Source organism: Ascidia mentula, chromosome 4, assembly GCF_947561715.1.
Source record: "Ascidia mentula chromosome 4, kaAscMent1.1, whole genome shotgun sequence".
NCBI lineage: Eukaryota > Metazoa > Chordata > Ascidiacea > Phlebobranchia > Ascidiidae > Ascidia > Ascidia mentula.
This window is the reverse complement of record NC_138569.1, coordinates 16,509,783-16,526,700: the sequence shown is the minus strand read 5'-3', so window position 1 is coordinate 16,526,700 and position 16,918 is coordinate 16,509,783. Positions and strand designations below refer to the sequence as shown.

At 36.1% G+C, this 16,918-nt stretch overlaps 7 protein-coding genes across 7 annotated transcripts; 3 read left to right on the top strand and 4 right to left on the bottom strand.

Annotated features, from left to right (window-relative positions):
- Nucleotides 1-75: 75 nt before the first annotated feature.
- LOC145898905 (co-chaperone protein daf-41-like) lies at nucleotides 76-2,021 on the bottom strand. The gene is made up of 6 exons (XM_082987566.1): nucleotides 1,872-2,021; nucleotides 1,619-1,805; nucleotides 1,369-1,464; nucleotides 1,143-1,238; nucleotides 885-969; nucleotides 76-364 (listed from the first exon to the last, which is right to left on the bottom strand). Exons 1-6 carry the CDS (start codon nucleotides 1,922-1,924, stop codon nucleotides 309-311), a joined length of 573 nt encoding a protein of 190 aa, XP_082843692.1. The 5' UTR covers nucleotides 1,925-2,021; the 3' UTR covers nucleotides 76-308.
- Nucleotides 2,022-2,403: 382 nt separating this feature from the next.
- On the top strand, nucleotides 2,404-3,014 carry LOC145899775 (ER membrane protein complex subunit 4-like). The gene has a single exon (XM_082988678.1). It carries the CDS (start codon nucleotides 2,460-2,462, stop codon nucleotides 2,997-2,999), a length of 540 nt encoding a protein of 179 aa, XP_082844804.1. The 5' UTR covers nucleotides 2,404-2,459; the 3' UTR covers nucleotides 3,000-3,014.
- A 722-nt stretch (nucleotides 3,015-3,736) lies between these two features.
- Nucleotides 3,737-6,559, bottom strand: LOC145899771 (NADPH:adrenodoxin oxidoreductase, mitochondrial-like). The gene is made up of 13 exons (XM_082988673.1): nucleotides 6,471-6,559; nucleotides 6,314-6,414; nucleotides 6,022-6,117; nucleotides 5,842-5,964; nucleotides 5,591-5,635; nucleotides 5,461-5,529; nucleotides 5,281-5,382; nucleotides 5,005-5,112; nucleotides 4,855-4,948; nucleotides 4,493-4,677; nucleotides 4,253-4,421; nucleotides 4,025-4,192; nucleotides 3,737-3,875 (listed from the first exon to the last, which is right to left on the bottom strand). Exons 1-13 carry the CDS (start codon nucleotides 6,532-6,534, stop codon nucleotides 3,745-3,747), a joined length of 1,455 nt encoding a protein of 484 aa, XP_082844799.1. The 5' UTR covers nucleotides 6,535-6,559; the 3' UTR covers nucleotides 3,737-3,744.
- Nucleotides 6,560-6,737: 178 nt separating this feature from the next.
- On the bottom strand, nucleotides 6,738-9,818 carry LOC145899772 (uncharacterized). The gene is made up of 8 exons (XM_082988674.1): nucleotides 9,806-9,818; nucleotides 9,005-9,514; nucleotides 8,793-8,945; nucleotides 8,209-8,451; nucleotides 7,979-8,130; nucleotides 7,492-7,557; nucleotides 6,996-7,089; nucleotides 6,738-6,856 (listed from the first exon to the last, which is right to left on the bottom strand). Exons 2-8 carry the CDS (start codon nucleotides 9,509-9,511, stop codon nucleotides 6,806-6,808), a joined length of 1,266 nt encoding a protein of 421 aa, XP_082844800.1. The 5' UTR covers nucleotides 9,512-9,514; nucleotides 9,806-9,818; the 3' UTR covers nucleotides 6,738-6,805.
- A 449-nt stretch (nucleotides 9,819-10,267) lies between these two features.
- Nucleotides 10,268-12,120, top strand: LOC145899773 (protoheme IX farnesyltransferase, mitochondrial-like). The gene is made up of 6 exons (XM_082988676.1): nucleotides 10,268-10,681; nucleotides 10,750-10,874; nucleotides 11,055-11,190; nucleotides 11,250-11,417; nucleotides 11,513-11,786; nucleotides 11,849-12,120. Exons 1-6 carry the CDS (start codon nucleotides 10,354-10,356, stop codon nucleotides 12,003-12,005), a joined length of 1,188 nt encoding a protein of 395 aa, XP_082844802.1. The 5' UTR covers nucleotides 10,268-10,353; the 3' UTR covers nucleotides 12,006-12,120.
- A 232-nt stretch (nucleotides 12,121-12,352) lies between these two features.
- LOC145899774 (SET domain-containing protein 9-like) lies at nucleotides 12,353-13,347 on the bottom strand. Its single transcript, XM_082988677.1, has one exon. It carries the CDS (start codon nucleotides 13,257-13,259, stop codon nucleotides 12,495-12,497), a length of 765 nt encoding a protein of 254 aa, XP_082844803.1. The 5' UTR covers nucleotides 13,260-13,347; the 3' UTR covers nucleotides 12,353-12,494.
- Nucleotides 13,348-14,216: 869 nt separating this feature from the next.
- On the top strand, nucleotides 14,217-16,893 carry LOC145897363 (uncharacterized). Its single transcript, XM_082985618.1, has 8 exons — nucleotides 14,217-14,447; nucleotides 14,503-14,620; nucleotides 14,690-14,892; nucleotides 15,181-15,220; nucleotides 15,520-15,614; nucleotides 15,926-16,116; nucleotides 16,173-16,359; nucleotides 16,417-16,893. The coding sequence occupies exons 1-8, from the start codon at nucleotides 14,259-14,261 to the stop codon at nucleotides 16,540-16,542; spliced, it is 1,149 nt and encodes a 382-aa protein (XP_082841744.1). The 5' UTR covers nucleotides 14,217-14,258; the 3' UTR covers nucleotides 16,543-16,893.
- The last annotated feature ends 25 nt before the right edge of the window (nucleotides 16,894-16,918 follow it).

The window sequence follows — 16,918 nt, the reverse complement described above, 5'->3', positions numbered from 1 at the left end:
TGTGGGTGACTGTTTAATTCCAGCACTACATAAACCTCAGTTGCCCAACTGTGTGCGCAGGAAACAGGCATGTGCTAAATCAACAATCACGTTGTTTATTACTCGACAGTAGCGACACTGTACAACAGCCAGGAGAACAAATCAGCAGTTTGGCGAAACAATTGCAATCTTCCTTGAAATGTGAAATCAAATGCAACAGTAGATGCTGCTCGGGCGATAAAGTTTCTGCACCAACAAGTTTGTTGTTCATTGCGCTTTGTGGCGCCGCGCGTTTGTTGGAACAAATTGTGCAGGGGTTTACAAAACGATCACGCATCTGCTACTTCTTCATCTTTGCTTGGGTTCTCTTCAAGTTCGGGAATATCTGAAATGGCCACAAAGTTATGGAGTTAGTTACGGGAGGAAACGAAATTCCCTAAGCAAGAAGATAAACATGCAACATTGTGATGTCTTTACACAACTCAATATTGACTTGCAATTATGTACTAGATTGTTTTTGAAATGGTATAACAATTTATTTAAAGACATTGTATTGGTCTTCATAGAACAGATCTTACAACACTGTTGTCAGTGTCCCCTTTGATTGCGTTTGCCCTTAAAAAAATTTCCCATTTTAAACTTTGCAATGTGACATTTTTTATTATTTGACCGTAGCAAACTCCTGCTGGATTAGATGAAGGAGGAAAAACCAATCCAGTCATTAGGTTTAATTGATTTGAGATTTGGAAATTGTTGATTCAATGGTAATAAACATGCCCAAACCATAAGGAGAAAAACGTTATGAAATATGTTACAAAATAGTCAAACAAAACAAAATTGACATAAATAGATACACAAATGACTTGTTGAAAAGGTTACATGGACAATATTTTGATATTATGTACCCTCATCATCACTGTCTACTTCCTCATCATCGTCTCCCATGTCACCCATGTCCGGCATTCCACCTCCGCCCATCTGTGCCATCATCTGTAATTCACATCAATCATTCAGAAACAACAAGGCCACATAAATAAAATTTGCAAAGGAGAATTTTTGCAAAAGAACACCAATACAATTTACTTGACAAAAATGTACCATGAACACACAAAGTTGATGACAAAATAATCATTGCAACACAGAAAGTAATTTAAAATGAAAACCTGTGACAAGTCTGGTTCATTTCCACCCACTCCCTCATCTTCTGATGATTCATCTTCATCCTTCCACCTCTGGAAGTCTACTTTTAACCAATGGGCCTAAAATATACAATGTTTTATAGCAGTTATAGCCTTTATACATGAGCATATTATTTTATCAAGCAACATGTTTGTTGCAACAAGCTAAAGATTGTTTTCTATAGTTTTACAGTCAAAAACCATCTTGCACCTTGGCCGAGTCTTTCAATAATCGTTTCCAAAAGCCAGCTCTCTTTTTTTGTAACTTGCATTCCACACCAAAGCCTTTCTTTGACCAACTACAACCCTGTTTGAAACAAAAAGTAAAAAATTAGCATGTTAACCTAACCATGTTCATCAGTAAAAGACCATAGTTCACAGCGTGCCATCACAAACACACAGCCATTTTCTAAAGTATTGTAGTACAATTATTATTTACATCTTTATAATGCCTATCATACCTCAGGTTTAATCTCATCGAAAAGTGTTAAATTGCTAGAAAAGTTGCCACTTCCCCTTGTACTGTTTCCAGAAAATTCGACAGTTTCAGGTTTAAACACAACTTCAGTGTTTTGGGAGTCTTCTACTTTGAAAGTGATAAATACGGTGTCGTTTCTTTGCGCCCAAATGGCCGGGGCTGGCTTTGCACTGCGCAACATAAACAACGTGAAACAATAAAAATGCAATGTAACTATCACAACATGTTAAACTTACTCTTTTGCGTCTCCGCGGCAATTTGTGTCCTGTGTCATAGCTGCGGTGCACATAAATTAGTCACTAACTATTGGACAATAAGCTAGAGAAAATATGTCAATATAGATCACAAACTATTTGAAATATACAACTTAAAAAAAATCCAAATCAAAAACTGTAAAAAGCGTGTGCCGAAAATAAATCCAATGATCGTAACCAAATTAATTGTTACTTTATTTTGATCGTCGTTGGTTGTATTTGTAGTTTTGAATAAAATAAGAAAGTACAGAAGAAGTAAAAAATCTAGTAAGCAAAAACAATTAAGACGCGATTGGAAATAGACAGTATTTTTAAAAAATATCGTCCTTAGAAAATCTACATATATTCAGGAATTAGGCGAATGAGTTGGCGTTATTTACCAGAGTTCAAATTTCTTCGGCTATGTTGCTTGCTGGAAGTGGAAAGTGAAGTAGAAGATTTATTCAATATGATTATTAAAAACCAGTTTGTAGGTAAATTATATAAGAATTACAATTATCTCTTTTTCAGAAAATATTAAACCCCTTGTTCTATATATATATATATTTAAAATTTATGTTATAAGTTACAATGCAAGTGGCACAGTCTGGCCAGCATAAAGCAGGAAAGCGAAAGGAAAAGTGGTCATTAGATTTATCATTTCGCAAGGGTGATCCACGAAATGAACTTCCATCACCACCTGGATATCTCACAGAAAAACTTCCAGCAGCAGAGGCAACTGCAACACAAGAAGGAAGCCATGTAGATCTGGTAGATAAGCGCTCTTGGGATATTGCACTGGCACCAATCAAGGGATTGCCAATGAACATCTTCATTATGTACATGGCTGGCAACACCATATCCATTTTTCCTATTATGATGGTGGGAATGATGTTCTTTCGACCAATACAAGCACTGATGGGCATTAGGGCCACAACAAGAATGTTGGAGAAGTCAAGACAGTACATTCTTCAGACTTTGGTTTATCTGCTGGGAAACTGTCTGGCACTGGGCCTGGCTGTTTACAAATGTAACAGCATGGGTCTTTTGCCTACGTACTCTTCTGATTGGCTCGCCTTTGCTGATCCTGTGCAAGCTATGGAACATGTTGGGGGTGGATTCACATTGTAAAATTAATACAGTTGTTGTGTGTTTTGTTTTATAAATGATTTTCAAAATTGTTATGTTGTGCAATGCAGTGCTAACTGTAAAATATCCTCAATGCCATTCACAAAGTTTATTCTAAACACTTTATATTATGCGAGATCACAATAAATATAATAGTTTGGTGCACTGAACTTAAATTTTCCACATCCCTTACACTTCCAAATCTGCCCTACTACCTGAAAGAAATGTTCCATCCACTGGTTCTACTTAATGATCTTGCATTATTGAAACTGGCACAATGTGTTTCTGATCAACTGTGTTTGACATTTTTTTTTAATAAGAGGGTTTAAAGTAGGTCAATAACAGTGAATCTGTTTTTGACATATTAGGGTCATTATTTATGGAAAAATACTTTTCTAGGAATGTTCTGGCAATATGTATTGATGCATGATTATTTTGCATACCTGGAATCCGTAAAGGTTGCTGTGAGCTCATACATGTAAACGCATAAACCTGTTAAAAGCGGCGATACAAAGTCAGTGATGGGCAGTGTTTTAAGTCACTTTGTTGGCCAAATGACAAACTTGTTTAAACAAAGAATTGATACACTGAAACATGTCTCTTTTCAGAGGAAATAAAGTTTTTTCAGGGTAGTTCTCGGTATTGTAAATTCAAAAACGGAGAGTTGACAATAGCCTTGAATATTGAGACACAACACAATTGCATAGTTTTTCCTAAATAATATGTAACTAATGGTCTATCATACATGCTAGGTTTTTGCAATGTTGAGCATTCTTTCACAGCTGACAACTTTCTCACGAACTTTTCCCAGTTCTTTTCCTTGTTTGATTTCATAAGCATCAATAGTTTTCCAATCCAACCAAGTTGTAATTTGTTTTCCTGTGTGACAAATGGCTTTACATTGTTGAATAGCAAAAAATATCTAAAATAGTGTTGGCATGACAGTTTTCAAACCAGCGCTGGTCAAAAGGGACATTTTTGTTTTTCACTACAGTCTGTTATTCAGTAAACCTAAATGCTGTCTCGACCTTTTTGCAAAATCTTTGGAAGAATTTTGGCGCTCCCTTGGCAATTCTTTTCCTGCAGCAGTTCATTCATATGAGCTAGCAATGTTGCTCCAGTCATCAAGCTGTCGTTAGAACTATCAGCCAGAACACCTTTTGCACCATGTCGACACCATCCACAAGCATAAAGGTCTACAAAATAAACATCATGTTATGATAGGGAAGTTGTAAGATGTACTACAGTTAGTTTACCTTCTCTGTCCAACACTTTACCATTTTCATTTAGAATTTTTCCATTTTTGAAAGGAATATCACATGAAAGCACGTCATTTTGATATCCAATACATGATATTACCATATCACATGAAATTTCTTCTAAACTGTTAGTGTCAAAGAACTCTGGGTTAAATGCATCTTCACCCTAGGAAAGAAAGACAATGTAGTTCCTATTTGTCATTAAAGAACATTACACATCAATAGGATAAAACTGACAGTCATTTTCCTTTGTTTTAATTTGACCCCAGAAATTTGGCCATATTCGTTTGACAAGATTTCAGTTGGCGATCTCAGTAGCTTGATGTGAAGCTTTTTTGTATTTGTTACAGTGGCGCTGCTAGAATTATGTGAAACTTTCTGCAGATAAGTAATTAATCTCCTTTGCTTTCTTCTTGGTAAATCTGCAACAAAATATATTTGCTTGCAGCCAGAGAAATAATTTGATTTACATCATGCTTAATAATTACTCATGTAACTGCTGAAGTTGAACCAAATTACTAATACGATTTGTAAGCAAAACTTTTTAACAGTGCAACATAACTTAACTAAACTTAAATGCATGTAATAACCACACTAACCTTTAGTTTTTAGGGCGTCTTCTACTGATTTTGGAAAACAGTCATCATCAATCAATGTACTGACACAGTCAAGCCCAGCTACCTCAGCCAGTTCCTACAAATATGTTACCATGATAACAGTTTACCAAAATATTGTGTAAAAATAAATACTTTTCTGGTACACGCCATTTGCATTGGTCCTCTTCGTCCAACTAAGTAGACCTCTTTTATATTTGACTGCATGAGCACTTCTAGCGCATCTGTTGTAATGTCCGTGTCCTATAAAAAGTTATGTCCACAATGAAAATCTTATAGCAGCATTACACTGGGGCACAGAAATTATTCAATTTTGAAACAATTGCATAATGTCATGAAGAGATAACTAACGTGAATCTAGGAACACTTTAATTTTCATGTTGAGATGGAAGCGTTTTAAAATGAAGTTACCTTCAACTGGTCGGTTGGTTTGAGAAGCATTCGTGCACAGTCAAGTGCCACATTTCCTACACCAATAATGACTGCACTTTTTCCTGATAAGTTTACTTCAAGCTGTGAGAAAAAATTATGTTACAAAATGTTCATTTGTGTGATTATACAATAATCAACAACAAAATTATGCCTACATACATTTTGAAATTCAGGATTTCCGTTGTACCATCCAACAAATTGGTTTGAGGAGAAAACGTTTTTAAGATTCTGTGAAAAGCATTTGTCTAACATATTTGTAACAAACACTTAGCAGACACTAGCATGTCACCTTTCCTGGAATGTCCAAATTGGCTTCTTGCTGTGCCCCATAACACTGAAAAAATAAATCTTATGTTGTGGTACACCACGATACACCATGTTCAACCTCTGAACTGCTATAGCGAAGTTTTAAGAGCTTTGGGCTTGGTAAGCCCAGGGTTGTGAGTTCAAACTTGTCAGGAAAAAGCTAATCCAGCTTGACTGCGATGCCAGCAAACTTAATTATCTACAGTATTTAATTAAATATAAACAATGGCATACCATAACCACAGCATGGTAGGCTTCAAGTAATTCAGAAAGAGAGACGTCTTGGCCAACATTCACATTGCCATAAAAATCAAATCGCCCAGACTCTGCAGTTTGGCTGTACCCATTTATTGCATTCTTAAAAAAGGTCGCACAAATGTTACTCCAGAAAGTGACGAAAGATTAAAACGCAACCTTCACATCCTGATGATCTGGAGAGACTCCATATCGAATTAGACCAAAAGGAATTGGCAATTTCTCAAACATATCAACCTGCACTTGGTCATGATTCTGTCAAATGCACATAAATAGTCATAATAAAATGGTTTGTCCATGCTTTTTTGTAACAAGTAATTGACAAACAGTGGTTGCAAACTGTAACAAGTGCTTTAGACAAAAAATATTAGACAACTGTGTAGTTTTCCTGACATATTTGGACTACACAGACTTAATGTAATCTTTAAATAGTTTCCAATCAAAATTGTACCTTCAGTAAAGTTTGTGCAATGCCAAATCCAGCTGGGCCACTGCCAATTATGCATACATGTGGTTGTTTGGGCGACGAGGTAGAAAATAAGCCAATCCCAGCTTTGAAAAGTTAAGTAATTGAAACCACATTTATTCAAAATTTCAGCTTCAATTACCTCCACTCAGAACATTCTCAAGTTGTTTTGTGCACAGTTGTCTTTGTAAAACATTTCTTATCATTATAAACTAATTTTAACAAGAGTCTGCAAAATAAAACATATCTATTGTCACATTATGTACAGGTACCAAAACTGTAGAACACCATTCTTAAAAGGCATTTTATCACAGTAATAAAGAGCACAGTAACGTTTGATAACATCACCAAATAAAAAACAACAGATCATTGTACAGTGAAAAGTAGTACAAAAATAAACAGTGAAGAATTACAGTATATATTATTAGAAAGATGAGGTGACAGAAGCAAATTCACACATTTTCTCAAAAACTGATACTACTTTTTGTGATGAGGAGGCTTTCTTCTCATAATTTTATCATCAAGAGCCTGTTCCAAAATAGGAATATTAATCAGTAATATAAATATAGTAATATAAAAATTAAATAGTAATATAATATATCAGGTGATTGGATTGAAAGCAATATACAGATAATGCTATCAGACAAAGTTTACAAGACAGTTTTACCATTGTGGAACCATCAGGACCAGTTAATGCCAATGCACGGATTTTGCTGACAGATAAACCTTTCACTTCTTCTGGAGACAAGGTGTCGATGTAACTGAGCAAAAAAAGTATTATTTGAAATTACATGATCACAAAAGATATATTCCCTCCCATGATTGGCGTAGTACATGTATACACAATCAATTTCAAAATATACCTTGTGAGACACAAGTTGTGCCTAAATCTAGGATCCCAACTCTTTTTCTCCAATTTAGCCCCTGGAAGCTTTTGAAGACTAAATTTACATTTCAAAAACTACATGACTTACAGTTTTGCTCTATGTGTAAAATCAAACAGTTTTGACACAAGATTATTTAATATTTTGAAATTGGCAATGGAGTTTCAGTGTTACTGGAAAAAGGGTGATTTCTTGAAGAAAACTTTTTCATGCTCATGCATACACAATTAAATATTTACCAACATCAACAACTTGTGGGGGTATAATGCCACAACTTACGTGCACCAAGCTTCAGTGTCCAACTCAGTCTGCTCTGTAAATTCTTCCATATCCACAATCATGTTCCTGTAAAGTCATGCTGTGTCATTGTTTGCATTGTCCAGTACACAAAAGTTTATGTTATGTAATAAAAGGAATAACTGCATCAGTTATTCTTAGTTAAAAACTAGAGAAAATGTCAAAAATGGCTACAGCCATACTGAGGATGCCAATAGGTGAAATTAGTATATCTGTTACAAATAAAGATCATACACTGCCGATCCTGCCAATCATGCCATTGCATGAAATATTAGTGCATACACTGGTGCTGATCATCCTTTACTCCTTTTGAAGTTTCAGGAATATAATATAATCTTAGTTAAAAATAAACTTTTAAAATAGTTGGGTAATGCCCAATCGAGGGCTAGATACTGCTAAAACTAAGCAACCAACTTTTAAACAGAAAACATTTGTTTGCTTAGTTTTCAAGCAACTAACTAGATCTTACAAAAGTTTTTTGTGCAGGTATTGAAGATAGCTTTCGTGTCTCTTTTCCATTGTTTTGAGGTTTTGCCACATCACATCACGCACTGCCTGCTTCAAAGATAACCTTATTGATTCATTGGCAGGTGGTGGCTTGCTCAGTGGCAGACCTGAAAACTGCAACACATAAATGGTACTCACAGTAACCACACTTCAACATTTAAAGTTTTGCTCAGTTAGCCATAAACCACAAACCTGTTTCTGAAAAGATCGGATGTTTGTGCCATTTAGCAATATGACAGTTGTTTTTTCAAAAATCTCTTCATGCACTATACTTGCTGGTTCACTTTCAACAAATGGATTCTCATCCACATTCAGTTGTTGCATTTGTTGCAAATGCTTCATTACTTCAACCAGGCTGTGGAGGGTGGGAATTTGGTTGCGGGACAAATCAACTATTTGCAGGCTACTGCAGGCACCGACCTCGACAATACCTTCCTATATGCGCAAAAGAGCCATAATAATCAATGAGAGCTGCAGACAGGGTGTATACACGCACTGTTTCGACCTGTAAGGTATCATCAGTGCAGCTGTTGATGTGGCACTGTGCTAGCTGGTAGACTAGCTAGGAATACCTTCCTAACTGTTATAACAATATAGCAATTTTGTGACTGTTTAAGCTTGATAGATAAGCTTAATTGGTATGGGAATATTTTGTGTATTAATAAATAACAAACAAATTAATCACAATCTTGTTGTCTCTATCTCTTTTACTTGACAAGATGAACTTTAATGCAGTATGGACTCGAATTACTACAAACATACTAAACATAACATACCAATTTGTTGTCTTGAGCAAATAGTTTTCGAATTGATCTTAGCACTTGTAGGCCATCCAATGTTTTCAATGCATTGTGCGAAATATTAAGTATCTCCAGGCTGGGCATGTTGGGCAACTTGGAAAGGTCACTGATCTGATTTGATCTCAGGTCCTAGAAAAATATATGTGAGTTATTACCAAATAACAAACCACACTGTGAAACCATCTTACCATACTGTAAAGATACTTGCATTGCTCCAATGCTGACACAGGTAAATCACTAATATCATTGTAGGCCAAACATAAGCTTGTTAACTGAGAGCATGCCATCACCCCACCAAAGTGTGTTATTTTATTCAGTGAGACATCCAAACTTCTTAGCTCAGTAAATAGTTCAAGATCACTGATTTCCAGTAAAACTAGGTTATTTAGTGATAGATCTATTTTGAGAACTGAAGAAGAATTTTTAAACCACTGTTCTGTAGTCTCCTCATTAGTGGAAGTGTTTGGTTTCACTAACTCTTCTTTGCTGGTATCTTGGGTTATGTTCCTGGAGTGGGACACATCAAATAAATAACCACACTGCTTCTTGAAATTGTTTAGCTCTGCAACCCTCAAATCCAGCTCACAGTATGTGTGATCCAAAACACGCTTCACATGCCATGCCAGAGGAATTACTGACACTTCTTTCAGCCTTGAAGCTGTGAACGATTTTGTGAGTCTTCTTTCTTTGGGCATAATCTAATTCAAACAAATCACTATAACTTAAGCAGATGTGCTTAATGTGTAAATATAGTATCATTACAGTTAAAATAACGTTACAAAATTCACAATTTATTTTAACTTGTATTATATTTTATTTTTTTGCAAACAAAAATAACTGCAGTGCAATAACTTATGGACCATTAAAGGAATTTACAAACAAACAAAAAGCAATGTAGCTACTTTTCAAACTTGTCACCAGTCTAGAAACAGTATTAAATTTTTGATAAAAAAGGTTTTATTGTTCAAAAAAGTTTTAACTCTACTCACCTGTTTGAATTTTTTTCACAGTGGACACAAAGCGGTGATTTCCACAACGGTTATTTCCCTCCCTAAAAGCATGATGCGCATGCGCATTGCCAAGCGACACGCGACATTTGTGACCTTGTGTCAAATTAGTTGTTTGTTTGTAAAATATTTTCAGCAGAAACACAGCTCATCGACAAAATATTACAAAATTTTATCGAAATGTGTTTACTTAAGGTTATTTTGATTTTACCATATTTTATGTCCTTGCCTACGTGACCAACCGCAACCGTTTTGGACTTTTGTTACCAAGGTTGGGATATAGAATAGGGATATACTCAGTTTTTTAATGTATTCATAGACATTTAGGATAAATTTAGGGATTGTTTCATAATAGGCTTTACACTTTCATAGGGTCAACAATTTGTGTTAAAACATTGGCAGGGCTTGTTTGGTAGTAAACAACAATGTTTTGTGCTCAGGTAATGTGAAAGTTTTTGTAATGAAATGATTCAATAGCAAATGGTAGAATATGGTGTAGCCTGTGAATCTGTAACATATGGTATTGCAAGATGCATATGATATGCCAAAACTTTACCTCAGTAGCATACCGGTGTGCTCATAGAAGTTTTCTTGGGAGACATGGCATTCTCCAGAAACGGTCATCAATCGTGGGTTTTAATGCGCCCATTTGGCTTTCTCACAAACATAAAGAACATTTTAAACAAACTTGTCTGTTGAAGCACAGTGACGCCAAAGCTTTAACAAGCAGACTATTCCTTGCAAACAGTGAAAAGGAAAGTTTGGAATCAAAAAATGTACCTCGACAAGCTCTGGTAAAACTTGAACTGCTAAAGTTGCCCGGGATTTATGCATCTCTCTCCAAGTGGTATCTCACACGTATGTGTTGCAAATAACTAAATACAATTGTACAATTGCTGACTGTATATGCTTTTTGCGTTCTGTAGTTTTTGTGGTGATGACTGCTGATGCCGGGTACTGCTTGGCTCCAGTGCAGTTTCATCATTTCACATTTTTAATGGTCACCGTGGGAACCACATTGTGTTCGGCTTGTGCCAATTCTTTAAATCAGGTTGGTATTGAACGTCAGTACTTTATAAATGCTTTACCAATACTTTTTTAAGGTAGTCCTTTGTCCATGCTCATAATTATTGTGGAAAAAAACTTTTTTGGAGTTTGTGTTTTTTGACAATGACAATATTTTATTTAAATTGTTTTACAAGAAATGTGTAGCACCTTTAATGTTTGCTAGATTGCTGAAGTTCCTTATGACGCCCAAATGGACAGAACACGTAGCAGACCTTTGGTTAGAGGTGCAATCACCCCTTTGCATGCATTAGGATTTTCTACTTTTGCTGGAATAACTGGTGTGGCTTGCCTAAGCTATGGTAAATTTTCCAAATTATGCAAAATTAATTCTGTTGTAAACATGCTTGGCTATTTGAAGGAACAAACCTGACAACTGCTGCTCTTGGTTTATCTAATATTTTGCTGTATGCCGGTATTTACACACCAATGAAACGTCGGCACTGGTTTAACACATGGATGGGTGCAGTTGTTGGGGCTATTCCTCCTTTAATGGGGTGGGCAGCAGCAACAGGAAAGCTTGATATAGGTGTGTATAGCTTCAATGCAAAAATATCACTACTTTAAAAAGTTTAAAATTTATAAATTAAAACCAGTGAGATAAAATTATTTGTTTCTGTGAAGGCGCGTTTGTGTTTGCTGGCATACTGTATGCTTGGCAATTTCCTCATTTTTATGCCCTTGCTTGGAGGAGAAGAGGTGATTATGCTCGTGGCTCCTACCATATGCTACCATTGTCCTACCCTGGTGCGACTAGATATGTTGTTCTGACCCATGCCTTAGCGTTGTGGGGAATCTGTTTTGCCTCACCATTTACTGGAGTTACATCAATGTTATTTATTCCAATGTCTGCTCCCATGAACATATGGTTGACATACTCTTCTTACAAGTTTTTCAAGTAAATCTGTTTTTTTTGACATGTTGTATTTCACAACTTTTAATCACATGTATTTTTTGCAGGCAGAAAAATAGCAAAAGTGCACAGACACTGTACAAGACCAGCTTGTACTACATTTTACTAATTTCAATTGCTTTAACTGTGGACAGAAAGCTGCTACACATGGATATTGAAACAAAAACATCACAAGAACATCAATTAACAGTATCAAATATGTGATCTAGCTTGTTCCAATAAACAAAATCTTCATAGAAAGTGTATTCCTTGTATTGACAACAAAGTTTATGAACATTTTCATTAGGTTGCAAAAACTTACAGACGTTTACACACAGTTTAATTCTGTTGTTAAATGTCACTTATTTTTAAATTTTATTGCAACCTCTAACCGTAGAAATCCTTTCAGGCATTCATCTTCAACCTCATTTTCTATAACTTCCATTATTTTTTCCTTTGCATCACTGGAATTTTCATAAAACTTTAGCAGCTCCTCAGCATGTTGTATCCACACACAGTTGGCACACCCTGATCCACAACAAAGAGTTCCTAGTGGTTTGGTTGGAGGGCCAACAACATTTGCATTCGGGCTTACTGATCCATCTAAGGTGGGCTTACTGGTGTTACTTGCAGTAAAGTGATGGGGTATATTGCGCAAACTCGCTGCCTGCAACAATGCAGAGCAGGGCTTCAACAGCTTTAAAAGACTCATTATCAACTTATTACTGTCAGGTAGGTTGACAGAAGTTCTTCACTTTCTTCAATATCTTTTGTTGCGATCAAGACTACAGTTCTCAGTGAAGTGTGGCAGCTAAGTCCGTTGATACTAATATTTGGTATAAAGCGTCGGAGGTGAATTGGAAATTCTCTAGGGAAGTCAAACTCTTGGTACTGAACATTTGCTGGATATTCTTTAGTTTGATTATTGACATACTGTCCTACATTAAGAGGTGAACTCAATTTTTCAGATAGCCAGGTCTCATCACAAAGTTTATAAGGACCAACTTGGTCTCTGCCAGCACAGGATTTGAATATTTTCTTTGATAATCCACAATCTTTGCCATCAATGTACAGTTGATCCTTACATTTAAATAAAAAAGAGTTCCTAATAGATTGAAAAAATATTGCATTACCAGGGGTATAGACGGTTCCAGGATATAATGCAGCAACTTGGCCTTTACATATTTTACCACAAGTAACAAAAACCCCTTGCCCAGCTTTGGGAATTTGACTCTCTTGTCGTTCTATGTTAAAACCCTGAACATCATAAAGCACTTGTCCAGGATTTCCAAGCTCTTCCTTTTTGGTGTCAAGTAAATGCAGTGATTCAAACGTTCTGCAGATTTGTTCCAGTATGGTCTTATCATCTGACAATACGGCTTCTGTGGCCAATGTGTCAGAATTTAGCCTGTATTTTAACAATATCCAAGGAAGAAGTCGCTTCTTGTATGAATCCCAAGATTTCACCAAATTTCCCATTAAAACCTTACTGGTTTACAAAACCGAAGAGTTACCTTAAAAGTTGCAATGTCAGGAGTCAAAACATTGGACACACAGTGTAATCTTCTTAATTGCTGTTACCATCCATTTACGAAACAATGGTACGAGATTTTTTTTCTTCTTGAAGTCTTACTTAGCATGGCGCAACTGCAACAACCTATGTTAATTAATGGGAACAAAATATGAATGACTATGCATGTCCACGCCAATTCGCACCTTGAGATAGCAATGTTTTGCCTGAAACCAATCCTATCGAAATCGAGTTTTCGAATCATTTTTGAAAATCGTAATTACTGTATTCGCGGCGTATTTAATGTGTGCGTTTCGCGTTCGCAAATGCTCGTGAACCTCATGAAAAAAAGAGCTCAAACCAAGCGTCACTGGGTGATATCCTGACGTTTATATTTATTATTTTGTATACAGATATAATGCATGGTAGATAGCCATGAAAGAGCAACCACAGTTGAGATTTCAGAAAAACCACAATTGTCGACCAGAAAGTCAGGTGACTTTGAGCAAAATCAGTGAAGCGTGCACTTTGAGGAAATGGTAAATGCGTTGATATTGCATTTCCATCATTGTAACTAGAAAGTAGTTTTGTTTGTGGCGACGGAGTTCATGCAATGCATGTATCACGGTATAATCTTTACATATTATGCTTTTGATAGTAAGTATAAACCTAAACTGTACGAGCGTTTTCTGAGAATTGTTGTTAACTATATTAAATAATTAAATGCTTAAATCAATCACTACCAGGTGTTTGCTGGGCGCAAGGCTTTGATGTTTGGGTATTTTTTACATTTTTAACTTTGACCATGTTACGTATTACCTAGAACACCGACTGCTTGTTACTTGCTGTATGCTTTCATTAAAAAAATATGTAACCTACATAGTAAGTGTATTTTTTTCATTTCTTTCAACTTTGAACTCAGGTCAATGTATCTGATACTGCAGGTATAGTTTTTTTCCATATTTACAATGGCTAAGCGCACAAGAAATGCTGTCAAGATAGAAGAAGCAAAAAAGCAGAAGACAGAAAATGAATTTGCTTATCTGCGAGCCAATCAAGACCCAAAACCAGATGTGTATACAAAAAAACCAGTCCAACCAACAGAAAAAAAGAAAGGCCAATTCACAAAAGAACAAGTTGATCAATTTTTTGACAAAGTATGCAATGTTGCAATTTATTGCACTTAATGATTTTAAAACCAATTTTTTTAAGGGTTTTGTTCTGGTGAAAGATTTTTTCAAGCCAGAGCGCTTGGACATTGTACGGGAAGCTGTCAATAATCTTCTCGATGTGATAGCTGACAAGTTGTTCAAAGCTGGAAAAATTAAAAGTGGGACTAATGTTATACATTCTCAAGGTTTATTCAACTCAACATTAACTTGTGTGTTTTTGTATGCAGACAAACACGAAGACAAGACTTTTTACAATAGATTAACCCACTTGGAAAAAGAGTTTAAAGGCACTTCAGTTATCATGCACAAAATGGGCATACTGCCAAAAGAGTTCCAGGCCCTGTGGTCTGATGAACGATTACTCAATGTGGCAGAACAACTTGTTGGGCCAGATATTGCTGGTCACCCAGTATGGAATCTAAGAACCAAGGTAAAAAAGGAGAGTTGAATTATCACTAGGAATACCATAAATTTGCATGTACAAATGTTATAAAGATATTGTTTGAAAGGAAACCCACGGACCTGTGTTTCTGTGTGCAATGTTGTTTAAAGAGTGATTGTAAACTTTGTGTGTTTGCTCATTGGGTCTGTGCCAAGTGTATCCTGGCACAATGAAACCATTAATTGCAAGGAGTGTAGAGTTGGCCTACAAACTTACATAGTTTGGCATGTTATATAAATGACTGGTTGTTTAAACATTCCATGTGTTTGTTTGCAGACGCCATACAATGAACAAGCTACTGTACCATGGCACCAAGGTACCTTTTGGGTTTAAATATCCTGTTAGTGCGTGAGTTAGGTTGCATAAATGTCATTGTGTGCCTATTTATATAAAGCTGTGTGATAGGTTCATACAGGAATAAACCAAAACTTATTGTGTTTAATAGTACAGATTCTTTTGCTTTAAAGGAACTAAAATACAAGTCTCATACTTGAAAAAAACAGTTTTTACTCCAGTAATAATAATCCTGGTGGCAGTGAACTATTTCTTGACTTTCAATGAACGTATTTTCAACTAGTATAGAAAAAATGTACCTTGTACCAATACTGCTTGCAGACAATGCTTACTTGGAACCATGTAGCTTGGAAGTAATGCAGCTCACTGCTTGGATTCCATTGATTGATGCTAATTTGGTCAATGGATGTATGCAGGTATGTGCTGTGCTATATAACACTTCTTGCTTTAAAACTGTGCTTCACAACCAGTGGACTGCAAAGCATTTTATCATATGGATAGGTCTGCCAGATAGATGTTCACAGTTTTTTTTTGAAAGATGCGTTTCACAGGTGATCGCATCTTTTAAAGTCTAACCTTTAACATATATTCCAAGGGTGGGTAAGGTTGCTCAGTATAAAAACAAATTTCATGTTTGTAAAAGATTTTTAGCATTTTTCTCCAATTGGTTGTTAAAAAATTGTCACTGAAAGTTGGGCTGTGAGCTGAAAAGGGTCTTTGTTTACAGGTTGTCTCTGGTGGTCACAGAATGGGAAAAACATTTCAGCACACATGTTGTGCAGGGGGTACCTGGTATGTAGAGATGAGTGAAGATACATTGGCCAAGGAGTTGGGTGCTGACTTCAAAAAGGATGTAGTTACTTGTGAGGTTCCATATGGAGGTGTTCTATTTTTGAACAATGCCATTCCCCATCAAAGGTAAAGCATTTGTATGTGGAATTTTTTGCATTTATTGATGGCATGTTTGGAAATAGTTTGGAAAACCGTTCTGATATTATTCGCTGGAGCCTAGATTTGAGGTGGCAAAGGCCTGACAAACCAAATGGATTTTATGGCCTTAAAGATTGTGTATTGATGAGAACGAGCAAGGATAAAGATTACGAAATTAACTGGGACCAAATGGCTGGTACTAACCGATCAAAGTTGCAAATGAAAACAGTGGTTTGTAAAAAATCCTTTTATACAGAATTTATAAAAAGTTACGGAACTTTGTTTTAGGATGAAGATTCTGACGAACTTAAACCCGAGATCGGCGGTCCATGGATGAGACGGTGGGATATTGTCCACCATAACAGACATACTGAAACCATGTCTGGTATATCATCCTCCTGGCATAAGGCATAATATGTTTGTTCAGATATGCAGCGTGTAATTTCGGTTGTTTTGTCATAAAGTTCATTTGTTTTAATTGGTTGCTTGTCTCTGAAAGAATGTGCCTATGGTTTTTGCAGCACTTTTGTAATCGTTTACTGTACATTTATGCAATTGTAACTTAGCAATTACCTTTCAACGTGTGTCGTTTTTAAAGCAATAAACATCGCAGAGGTCGTGTAAGATCGGTGCAGCGAATTAAAACAACGTTTAACAATGTAGCATGGCGTTAGGATCGCCCCACAAGTAAAAAGAGCATCTACAGAGTAAGAGGTTGAAAATGGGCTGGACGATTTAACTTGAAAGAAGAAAAATGACGTAAGCCACAAATATGACGTCAAATGCAGAC